At 40.9% G+C, this 12,993-nt stretch overlaps 1 protein-coding gene across 2 annotated transcripts; it reads left to right on the forward strand.

The window, feature by feature from the left end:
* The first annotated feature begins 304 nt into the window (after positions 1-304).
* cpa6 (carboxypeptidase A6) lies at positions 305-11,855 on the forward strand. 2 transcript variants are annotated; one of them, XM_079575824.1, is made up of 11 exons: positions 305-610; positions 2,712-2,787; positions 6,717-6,841; positions 7,613-7,727; positions 8,134-8,235; positions 8,314-8,418; positions 9,674-9,784; positions 9,860-9,950; positions 10,566-10,768; positions 11,090-11,174; positions 11,254-11,855. In XM_079575824.1, exons 1-11 carry the CDS (start codon positions 495-497, stop codon positions 11,466-11,468), a joined length of 1,344 nt encoding a protein of 447 aa, XP_079431950.1. In that variant the 5' UTR covers positions 305-494; the 3' UTR covers positions 11,469-11,855. The 2 variants fall into 2 exon arrangements, with proteins under 2 accessions (XP_079431950.1, XP_079431951.1); XM_079575825.1 differs by lacking the exon at positions 11,090-11,174.
* The last annotated feature ends 1,138 nt before the right edge of the window (positions 11,856-12,993 follow it).

Genomic DNA, 12,993 nt, shown 5'->3' on the forward strand with positions numbered 1-12,993 from the left:
ATGAAGTGGCCCATTCATGAAATGTGCTGGAGGTAAGTTACTTGATCCATGTCAACATGGGCGTGACATCACAATCAGTGCGCCATCAGTCACACTTACACACGCACGGTGTTGATATCTGGAGTTTATGTGCTCTGCAAATGGACATACAAACCGGACTGAGTGTACCACCTGGATGAGAGCACGCAGGGATCTTCTTTCCAACTCCACTGACACTGTTGAACCACGTGACCTGACCCGGGTCCTCCTCGCTTTTTAAAACGAGCTGCTGCCCTAAAATCCCCTCCACAGCTTCAAAGGGGCTGTGACCGCTTCCCTCATCGGTGCAGACGGGGATTCGCACCTTTTGCGCCGTGAAGAACCAAAGAACCAAAGCTGGATGCGCAGGGAAAGAGAATCGGACTTTTGCCTTTCCACAGTTCAGGTCTGATCCAACTATTCTCTCCGCATCCTCAAAGTGCGGCGCGTTGGGGGACTTTGATGCGCCGTGAAGCATGGCGCAGGACCAAAGGAGCACATTTCGCGCCTCGCCTTTACTGACATGTGTGATAATCTGCAGTCATGTGCTATGTCCCGTCCGTGGATATCTCTACAATAACCGCTACGCAGGGTAAGTCAAAGTAACGAGGGTCACCGGTGGAGCTGAGCCGCGCACAGGATGAATGATTCTTCATTCATGATTATCTTCATCCCTGAGAAGTTGTGCAGTCTGTGTGGACTACTTTGATAGAGCAGAGGTGCGAGGCAAATTGTGCGCTTTTTCAGTTTGTGGAAAGTACTTTTACTCGAGTAATTAGTTCCTCTTAATCTTACTCTTTAAAGAAGCATTATGTAACTTTGTATACGGAAGAAAAAGTTGATATTTATGTGTATTTGACTTTGTAGTGACCCTGCGATTGTATTATTGGTCAGCATGGCGCCTTCACTTTCTATCACATTGGTCTGTACAACGCTCCAGGATCAATTGTTTTGTAGGTTTTCTGGTAAGAGGGTCCATCTGCAGTGAAAACCTTCCAAACAATTGGTCCTGGGGCGTCCTAGAGACCCCTGTGATGGAAAGTAAAGCCGCCATGCTGACCACTCATGCAGCCGCTGGGTCACTGCAAGGTCAAATACACACAAATATCAACTTTTTTTTCCACAAAAGTTGCATATTGCACCTTTAAGTGTACTAATGAGGGAGCAGACCTAAGCTTATAAGTGCCTCAATAATAACCTTTTTTTTTTAACCAAAGTGTTGCAATATCTGTAGTAGTTTCAGACCTATACTTTGTTATAACAATAGGCTACAGTGATAATAACAGGGGAAGTAGTAGAATGCTTCTTGTTGCAGCCTAATAGTTTGACTGTTATGCCTGTCTCAATAGCAGCAGTGGTTATGGTTTGGGAGACAATGCTTGTTTACATTTGGACACAGCCTACATTATGCTTCACTCACAGCACAATGGTTGTTGTATTGGGGCTGCACAGTCCATTGCTACACCAGTCTTTCATCAGCCCCAATTACATGTGTCTGAAAAGGAGCACATACAGACGACATGTATAGGTAATTACAGACGGGACACCCATGACAGAAGCACAATCTTTGTCGAAGCAGGGCACACCCAGAGACATGTGGAAGAGACGCATTCATAAGCATGTAATTTTAGTCACATACTTAAAATAATGAGGTAAAACCTGAGCATTATGTTTATTTTAACTCAAGTGCCCAAATTAAGTTCATTATTTTTGTCTTACTATGACTCAGGGGGAAAAAATGCTTTTCTTTGAAGTTTTTCATATTTGTATAGATGAGGAGTTAGCAAATTGTAATGTTCAGATTATCATCCTTTATTTAAGTTTTTTCCTTGGAAGACTTGTAAGAATCTTCTGGTTAGTTGGACTGTCTTAAGTTAAAACAAATGCCCCTTTGACAAGGACACAGCTGCTTATACTGTACATGCAAAGCTGTAGGGACTCTGCAGAACTGAACAAAGACTTTGTGCCTTTGAAAGTGATTTTAGGATAACAAAAGAGATGTAAATCATAAACACATCTTGTTTTGCTCCTCTGTATAATGCAGCATTCTGTTTCCAGGCTGTGTATTTGTTTTCATTTTTGTCTTATCTTTATTTCTGAAAGATAGCTCAGCTCCTTTGCAGTTGATCTTTTGAGACACCCATATAATTGATTCAACCTAGGGGCGCATGTCAAAACGTCTCGTCTTTCTTTATCTGGTTTCTGAAAAGCTCTTTTGACAAGCAATGATTCTGTTAGTGTCAAATTGAAAACAATGTTGTATTTAGTTGGCATTTAAAACTGTATATACTATTTCTTACACACCATAGCTATTGATTTACTCTTTACAGTATAATGAGAAAATGATGCATGGCTTTACGACAGGAAAACTCGGGCCAGATGCCGCTGCCCCTGTGTCCAGTTAAGAGCTGATCCACCTGCAGTGAAATGCAATGCTATAATGGTGTGTGCCAGATTGTTGTGGCTGTGGTTTGACCCCTTATCTGTCTGTCGTAAAGAAGAGGAGCCACCCATGTCTCCATCACATCTGCTATTGTGAGAGCCACATTCAATTAGGACAAAGAAGCTGGAGTTACCTGCGGCCCAGATGTTGTTTGAGAAAATTGATCCCAGCCGTGCAATACAACCAGCCTCCTCTAGGGGATTTATGAACTCACTGTAACCAAATATTAACCGGAAATGTGTTTTTGCAGTGATCAGGTCTTCAGGATACACCCCAACACAGATGAGGATGTTGGAATGGTGCAAAGAATCTTGGGTCATATGAAGGTGGGTGATCACAGTTAGACAACTCTTTACACATGCATTGGTGATAAGACATTCTAAAATTGGCAAAGGTTCTCAAGCTGTCATCTGTCCTCAGTCGTTTTAGTGCTGAGGATGTTCCTACTTCACACATGAACAACATTTACCACAAACAAACTCATATCCGAGACAAAGTGCATCTCTACTGTACTACGGTATGTCGTGTTTCAACATTTGAAGCAGATACGGTGTTTTGACAAAGTATGGCAATGATTTGACGGCAAACTCGTCTTCAGAGTGATAATGAGAAACACTCGAGCTATGCTACACAATCTTCTCTCCTTATGTTTCTTTGGGACCACGCCTTTAATGTCTATCCAGTCTGTCACTTGATCACAGGGCGAGGTGTGCCACTGCTTATCACTTAAACAGGCTGTGTTATACCACAGAGATGCCGTGATTCTTCAAATAAACCACGGAAACTCATTTGTGGTTAAACTACTCAGCTACATGTGTTTCTCGGATTCTGCAATTAGGGAAAACCCTGGAAGACACGATCGTCTTACTTTTTTCATCTGAAGGCATTCACTCATCAGCTCATGGAGCGGGGGTAATCTTTCCACACACAATGTTGGTTGGAAAGGACAATAATTATTATTTCATATAGATAAATGGCATAAACCAGTACCGTTCCATTCCCTTCTCATAACATTGCACGAAGACATTCTGTTTGGTGTGGTTTCTGAAAATGATTGGTGTGTCATGCAGCGTGCTTATGAAATATCAAAGCATATTTGCGGGGAGATAATTGTTCTGTAATGGCGGGCAGAACAAAGTTAGTCCGAACACACATTTAGCTGTGTCTAGTCTTGCCGTGGCCAGTGCCTAAAACCATTGCTAAACATAGAGTGTAAGATTGAAGCTGAAAGACCACTATGTAAATGTTTTTGATTGGTGGCGGACAGGGCGAGCTGCTGGTCAGTGTCTGGCCAGAGTTTTTCTGCATGGGTGAACAGTGGACACAGCGCTCCACGGTCAACCATAGCCATTAGCAGCTTCTGTTTTGACAGCTGTGTTTGGAGTCTCACAGATATATGCACCCAGCGCCAGAATCAACCAGTGGAACAGAAATAGTATAAAAATCCGACGGCCGATTTGAAAAAAAAAACCTGGAAACTGGCTCCAACAGAAGGTGTGGAGGGAGAGTTTGAGTGACAGACGTAGTCCCCGAAGCCCAGTGGTAGATTACAATACCTCCAGAAGGGAAGTACTTTTACTGCAAATATGCATGCAAGACCAGACATTCAATCCACCGCTGCCATTATCACTTATTGTCACTGCAACCTGTTTATATTGAATGTGTTTCAAAGGGCTACAGCCGTGGTCACAGGTCAACGCAAGATATCAGCGTCGCCCCTTCTTGGTTTCGCCACAGCAAATCATCAGTCTTCCAGCTTGCAGTGATTTGCATTGATTTTGGCACGAGTTTTATGCCAGATGCACTTCCTGACAAGGCTCTTTTTTTATGCATCTTTACAAATGCCAGACGGGGTCACTGTTTCTGAGTGTGTTTGTATTTATGAATGTGTAGTTGAGACACTAGGAGTGACAGTGGTACTGTTGCTTAATGATCAGTACATAGAGTTGTCCTTCAGTCTTGATTGCTCTTCATTGTGCAGCCCTAGTTTGAGGCACATGCTGTTTTTGTGTGTCTGTTTAACCTCTTAGCCCCCACCTGAATCGAGCACACTTTCGGCAGTTTGGCTTTACCCAAATCTGAGAAAACAAGGCATCAAAAACTAGCATGTAAATGCCTCAAAAATGTGACAAAAGAGCGACAAAAACATGTCAGAAAAACTACAATAACAAAATGAAAAGTGACAAAAGCATAACAGAAAAGTAACAAAAAAAAGTGACTTAGAAACGACAAAGCAGCAACAAAAGAGCAACAAAAAAGTGACAAAAACACAACAAAAAGTTACACTCAGTTTTCTCCCAAATGAGGCATTACTGTTGCTCTCCAGTCGAGAAGCTTTAAGATCTGAATAAAGCCGAACTGGAGACAATGAGCTCGGTTAAGGCAGGGGGTAAGAGGTTAAGACACCCTACCCTTTTACACATTCCTCTCCAGAAGTTGCAAAAGGAAGGGCATCTGACGGAAAATCTTCCAAATCATTTCTTAACTATTGAGAATGAGACACAAGCCAAGGGTGTCAAGATGAAAGATGTCCAAAGCTTTCATCTCAAGCAGATGAAGATTGTCTGATCCTGCTATAAACCTTTACCTTCCGAGAGTTGTTTATCCAACCTGATATTTAAGAGGAAATTTAAGCACTTGTTTTTGTGTTTTGGACTTGCTCATGCTTGAACATTTGGGTACTTAACCATTTGGAAATGCCATAAAACAGTTTGGACATGACAGAGTTTGTTTTGACTTCACCTCTATAACTTTTCATTTTGAATAACCTGATGCTTTCTGCAAACTATAAAAGCCTTTGACACATTAACAAGCCCGTGTGCCAGCCTACTTGCCCCAAACCGTGACAAATCGAAGCCAGCTGGGTCATGGCAGCAGCACTACAACAATACTGAGTCCGTTCTTCTCTCTTTGTTTTTTCAGTCCAAGTTTTTTTTGTGTTTCCTAGAGGTGGCGTTCAGCTGTTTGGCTTATAGTTTTGTGGTATGTGGGGCTCAAGTGTCGTTTGCTGATAGTGGGCGCTGAACGAGAGCGTTTTCACCTCCCATATAAGGTCACAGCGGCCCATTAACTGTGGGTTGTGAAGAGGACACTTCACTTTGTGGTTTGGCCCATTAACACCACACAGTCATCAACATTCCCCTCGGCTCAGACCACACTCACAACAAAACAATTTGGTCATTATCGCAAAATGTTTGAGAGGCTTTAAGCACTTTGACCCAAGTGGCCAAGTTAAGGCTTCATCTGAACTGTAAGGGAGCACGACCCTGCAATTGTTATTGTGTTTGATAAGTGCAATGGAAAGTGTACATATCCTTGGTGATAGGCTTTTTTCTGGGAAATTTCATGCTCTGTTTTTGTAGAATATAACTTGTGAGAGTAATAAAGAATTTATTTGTTTGTATTTGACCTTTATTTAACCAAGAATAACCCACTGAGTTATTTTTTGCAAAGTTAGAGAGACTCTATTGTACATGAAGCCTATGCACTTTGAACCATACAGAGAACATGCAAACTCTACACTAAAACACTGCCCAGGATCGAACAACAACAAAGTCTTGTTGTGAGGCAAGAATGTTTATTGCTGTGCCACCCATTTCTTAGTAGTACCGTATTTTCCGGACTATAAGTCGCTCTGGAGTATAAGTCGCACCAGCCATGGCAACTATCTGGGCATGTGAAATTATATATATACCAAACATTGTGAAATTGACAAACAAGTCGCACCTGAGTATAAGTCGCACCCCCAGCCAAACTATGAAAAAGTGCGACTTATAGTCCGGAAAATCCGGTATTTGTTTTTTTCCCTGTTACAAGACGACAGATTAGGACAATCACAGGTTCAATCCATTCCTTAAACCTACAGCACTTCGATTTCTCTGTACATTTGTCAACCCGTTTGTTCAGCTGGGCCAAGTCATGTTGAACAAAGTGTAATGTGTGCCAGACAAATGGGACGTCCATTTTGAGGTGACATTTAACATCCCTTGATCTTGTGCGTACCTCTTCGTTGACGTAAACCACCTACTTTGATGCCATGTTAAACTGTTTGAACAGACCACATAAACCAATAAGTGGTCAGACCTGGGGTTTGGAGTATATAAAAGTTAAGGACCCACAGTATATCCATATAAGTGGCAACAGTGGATAAAACTGAGACCGACAGATGCTTAGAAAACATATTGGGAGCATTAGTATTTTAATGTGGGATGATTTGTTAGTCCTGTTGTACAACTAAACGGGTTCTTCTGTTTAGGTGGATCTTTGGCAACCCAACAGCCTCTCTTTAATCGGCCACAATGCCACCGTAGATGTGCATGTGAAACACAACGACACGCACAGACTGCATTCACGATTGAAGCAGGAGCACATCAACTATCAGTAAGTTACAGATGACACACTCAGCACTTCTAAATACTTTATGTTGTCAGTGATCTAAATCCGTATCGCACACAACTGCTCACTAAAGGCCATTGACGTTTCCCAGCTTTGCTCCGCTATGAGTGGGGCATACTGTGCATGCAAAAGCCCTCCTTTAAAGTTTTGACACAGTGAACACAGCTGCGGTGCTTCAGAGTGCTTCTCCGATCATCTGCTCCAGAAACGCAGCCTTTCATCTCCCCCCGTTCCGCCTCAGTCCAGGCCTCATCAAAATTAGCGCTGAAATGGAGGAAGTTCATCAAAGCAGCCACAAGCATCAGCCTAGAAAAGTTCCTTTGTCTTCTCGGTCTCGAGGGGAACAAACGCAGCTTCAGAAGGAAAGAGTTTCTGCGACTGTTGATTGAGTGGCAGATTCACTTTAGCATATAGCAGATGACAGAACCATTTGCATTGTAGAGTGATCATCACAAGAGCAAATCTGAAAAAGTGCACTGGGTTTTTGAAATCGCAAATGTAATTGTTATCATAAAACGTGTCACAAAAGTCACCACATTTATCCAAAATTGTGCAGTTCTAGCACACAGAAAGGTTAACAAGTGTGTTTCTTATTTCTTGTATGGACAAGGTTTGCTCATAGTTCTAGCACTGATAATTAAGTTCATGTTGGTACCACATAACCGATATCTACGTATATTATACAGAGATGCATTGTGTCATGTGTTTCATCAGTGGTGCAGTATGTGACTCCTTTTCATATTCTCCATTGCGCAGAGTGTTTATCACAAATCTGCAAAAGGAAATTGAAAAGCAGACCGGGTCCCGCACGTCTCGTAGGCGGAGGTCAGCGCCTCAATACGACTATGAGGTTTACCACTCGCTGGAGGAGGTACAGTACAATTACACTCGTATGTCTGCCGCACTGTAAACAAATAACAACTTCCAGAAGTGTTCCCAATCACCCAGTTCAGCCTCTCTAAACACTCATTCAGCAACACTTCAAACTGTTTATTTTCGATGTGTTTGTTTTGCGACATTAACGTTGTCAGTGCTGTGATACAGAACGGCGTAAGCACTTCTTTTTTACTTCGTGACTTCAGAGACTTGCTTTGTTTCCGCCTATCAAAACACTTGCTTATCAAGACATGCACTCCAAATCTGGGCTCAAGTGAAACTGTACTCAAGAATAACATCAACTCAAAGACGAGCTTATCATCTCTCAAGTTTACTTTGGAACTGGCAGCAATATGCAACATAGTACCAGTAGTCCAACATGTTGTATTATTTCTTTTCAGATCCAAAGCTGGATGTTTGAGATGAACAGAACTCACCCGGAACTTGTCGACATGTTCTCGGTCGGAAAGTCCTATGAAGGAAGGCCTCTTTACGTCCTGCAGGTAGTAACAAAGAAAAAGTCATTACAACATTACAATTCAGCACAAATAAAGTGTAAAACGTTGTGTGTGTGGTGTCAGCTAGGAAAGAGAAGTCGTCCTCAGAAGAAAGCCGTGTGGATCGACTGCGGTGTCCATGCCCGGGAGTGGATTGGACCTGCTTTCTGTCAGTGGTTTGTCAAAGAGGTTCGTACTCCTCAAGTTAATCTATTGTTCACATTTTTCAATCTGTTGCGGACTTTACAGTGTGCTTAATGTGGTGTGTGGGTTGTAAACCTGCCTAATCTCCAGACATCTGTTCCTCTGACCAAAAGAAAAAGCCATTACTGCACAAAACTATAAAAACAATATAGCACTTAGTCTTTTCTGCAGCTCATTCTTAGACCTGTGCCACATGTGTCAACCCCTTAATCGCTGTAGCATGTTGTGAAAACCAAAACAATTGAGCAGGTTTTTTGAGTGTGGATTACTTACTCTTAAGTGAGTAATCCACACTTCAGTTCTCGACCCTCACGGTAACACTTTAGATTACGGACCGGTAACTACTGTGTTATAAGTTATACTGTATTAATCTCTGTAGAGTTATACTGTAATAAAGCTGAAATTAAGTAATAAACCCTCAAAAATACAGTAAATACACTGTAATTACATAATAACATCAGAGTAGTGTATTTACACTGTATTAGTGTCCTTAGTTCTTGTAATTAGAATTACTTAGACTGTATCAAAGCTGTAAATTTTCATTACTTCCGCTGCATTAATGTTAGTAATACTGTAAAAACACTGGATTTACATACCTATCCCAGCGAATTTCAAGTGTAAGTGCACTATACTACATGAGTCATGCATTACAGTTAAATGTAATTGCACTAGAAGAGAAGAGAAGAGAGGAGAGGAGAGGAGAGGAGAGGAGAGGAGAGGAGAGGAGAGGAGAGGAGAGGAGGAAGATGGGAAGTGGAATGCATTGTTTTATTAATATCTTATATTACAAAAAAGACTCCAAACATACTTTAAGCACATGATTGACAACAAACATCAATGAAGTATAAATAATTTTATGAACAGTTTTTTATATACACCATTTAAGCTTTATTAGAGTATAACTACACAGTAGTTAGTGGTCTGTCATCTAACCAAATCTTTAATACTAAGGACTTGCCCTGAGCCATTTGTGTAGTAACTCAGTTTGGCCACTGGAGGTCAGGGTTCAATTTGACTCAAGGACTTGGAGCATTCACTATCAACTCTGGACTGATTGAAGAACATGTTTTAACATGGTGACCGTCTTTCATAATGAGCAACACTTACAGATGACAAGCATTAATACAGTCAAATAAGGCAGTGAAGTAATTTATTGAATGATCTGAGATATTAATTGACTGCAATGAAATAAACGACTCAATTAGATTGTATATGATTCATTTGTGTTTTGTAACTGCAGGCCCTGTCTTCATATCAACGAGACTCTGTGATGAAGAGACTGCTCAATCAGCTCAGCTTCTACATCATGCCAGTTTTCAATGTGGATGGTTACCACTTCAGCTGGACATCAGTGAGGACATTTTCCCCTCAAGTTTTAAAGTGTTCACATCTATAGTTTTGTAGTACTTCCTGTCTTTCCGTGTAGGATCGATTCTGGAGAAAAACACGGTCCAAGAATCGCAAGTTTCACTGCAGAGGAGTGGACGCGAACAGGAACTGGAAAGTAAAATGGTGTGGTGAGTTTAAAGACACAATCTCAATCAAACATGCCACACCTGAACATATTTATTATTTACTTCCTGTTTATCATTATTTTTGATGTTTTGATATAGTCCTATTTTTTCTAACTACAGAAACTGTGTTGTATATCACATAATAACATGCATGTTTTAACTGGAAGATGCCAGCAATTAATAGAAATATAAAATGAAGTAGCAAAGATTCCGCTGTTTAAGAACCTCAGAGGTTGATCTTGTCTCCTTTGAATCAAATGTGGTTTTGCATGTTTTGCTAAATCTTCCTGTTTCCATTAATATTTTCCTCACTGCCCCTTGTAGAATCCAGGTTGTATTTGAAATGTGGGCACTTGTCTCTTTCTGCAGTTTGCATTTTAATACTACTTTCACTATTCAAATCGTCGCTCCAATCTTCCCCTATCTTTTGACTGCTTTCATGGCCGTTGCAAAAGGATTGCATTGCAGACCATAAATAATGCAGACCGCGGTGCCTCTGCCCTTTGATATTTACTTGTGATCTAAACGGTGTGCAACCAAAACTTTGCTCGGAAGGACCAGACTGTCATTGCCTTATGTTTTCTCATTGCTTTATAGTCTATGATAATTCTGTTTCAGAGGAAGGCGCCTCCTCCCATCCCTGCGACGACACTTACTGTGGCCCTTATCCCGAGTCTGAACCTGAAGTCAAAGCTGTCGCCAGGTTTCTGCGCAAACACAAGAAACGCGTCAAGGCTTACATCTCTATCCACGCCTACGCCCAAATGCTGCTTTATCCCTATTCATACAAGTTCGCCACCATCCCCAACTTTAGCTGTGTAGTAAGTGATGCAGAATGTTTTACCCACTACTTTAATCTGTATTCCTTTGACTGAGGATAGCACAGTATACCTTAAAGTATGTAGCAAGTACAACAAGCGTGCAACTGTATCTCAAGCTCTGAACGTGGGGGTGTAGGGATTTTGGAAAGGAGTGAGATATACATCATATACATTCTTTTTGTAATATTTCTGATAAATCAACATTACAATTGTTTTACGCAAAATTATGATTTAATTTCAACATATTGACCTCATACATGGGGAAACAGATTAATCATGTTTTTGAAATGTTTACAACAAACCCTTTGTACCATTTTCCAGGAGTCAGCTGCTCAAAATGCAGTGACAGCTCTGCACTCTGCCTATGGAGTCAGATACAGATATGGACCTGCATCTACCACTCTATGTAAGCAACCAAAACTAGCTCTACTACTAGGTTGTTGTTTTTTGTTGCTGTTATTTTTAATTATGTTTATTTCTTCCAGATGTTACTTCAGGCAGCTCTATCGACTGGGCCTATAGGAACGGGATCCCTTACACATTTGCATTTGAGCTCAGAGACACAGGATACTTTGGCTTTCTTCTGCCTGAATCGCTCATCGGCCCCACCTGCACTGAGACCATGAGGGCGGTCAAGGCCATTGCGACTGGCCTGCTCAAGAAGTGCAAGACGGACAGCAACAAATTTCCATACATATGAAGACCACCACTGCACTCCAGCGTCTCTGATACTCTCTGCTCATCTCCTGTTTGATTATATCTTATCAGGTAAACAGGGGGAAGTGTGACATACAGCCTTTGTCCCTTCGTTCCTTGTTTTCAGTCATCTAATAAGGCTGAAATTGCCAAGCCCTTAATGCTAAACCCATCTGTACACATGTGCAGTGTCAAAGGGCTTGGCCTTTAGCCGGAGAAGGTCATGACACCCCTAACTCATGCATATTCATCAGTGTACCAGGAAATAATAAACCTACTGCCTTCATAGCTTAGTAGTAATGAGTAGAGCACCACCATCTCCAGAAATAATAAGGCAAATCAACATTAAGTGCATGGTGGTTAAATACGCACTTGTCATAGCACTTTTTGAGCCAGGAATTATTTTACTGGAGCTTAGCAATAATGAATGCTCGTTTGATATATGTGCCTGTTAAATTACATCAACATCGCGCCTTCTTTTACGTAACAGTCTTCTTGATATGCTAGATTCATATTTATAAAGCAGGGTCTTCAATTTTTTTCAAGCTGTTGCTACCAAACTAATGGACCCTCTAACTGAGTGTATCAAATGTTGTTACCTGAGTTGTGCTGGGCATGTACATTTAATAATAAAGGCTTCGGGTACAAAGCTTAGGGCAAATAATTTGTTTTTTTGAAGACTCCTGCTATAGTACGACCATTACTCAGGTATAAATCAAAGGCAGCATCTTATCTGTTTTAATACTGAGTCTACTATAGCCTCAATTATTTAGTACTGGAGTCAAATTCAAATTCATAGAAGTTTAGGTTTTCATTTAAATGAGCAGGCGCTTTTGATACGAACTAGAGTCAAAGCCATGTGTCTAATGCTGTATTTATTAAGTGCCTCTTTAGACAACGTCGGCGATATATGTCGTGAAAAAATATGTGCAACTGTGAAATGACATGTATTGTGTAAATATTCTTTTTACATCATGAGCAATATTTGAATTAAACATTTTGTATGCTGACAGGTTTGACCGCATGTCCTCTGTTTCCAAGATTTGGCAATTGACTCTTCACACCTCTCCAAATCCACTCTTATATTTGTAGATTCAGAAATGTTGGATACATAATCAGCCCAGAGTGAACTGCATCGCCCACTGCTGCCAAAACTGGGCTGTCAGGTTGCCAGCTGCTCTCTGGGTATTTGCTCTCGAACTTTGCAAAACATTGCTCTAAGCTGTAGCAGTCTGTGGTAATGCTAAACATGCAGGTAGTACAAAAGCTGGAGGCAATAAAGGCAAAATAAAGTGGGAATTTAAATGTATGATTCTCTAGATAACTTAAGTTATTAATGCTCATACTAAATAGCCTATGATTTTTATTGAGTCAATTCTAGAATAAAATATCACTTATTGCCTCTATTCTTTTCACTTAAATCTAGGTTTGTTTATGATAATTCGCACATTATCAGACTATGGGAAGAATGTTTGACTATTGGAGACATATTGGGCAGCTATTATGGGAAACTGGACATTGCTGATAGA

This window comes from Gobius niger (genome assembly GCF_951799975.1).
Source record: "Gobius niger genome assembly, chromosome: 18".
Lineage (NCBI taxonomy): Eukaryota > Metazoa > Chordata > Actinopteri > Gobiiformes > Gobiidae > Gobius > Gobius niger.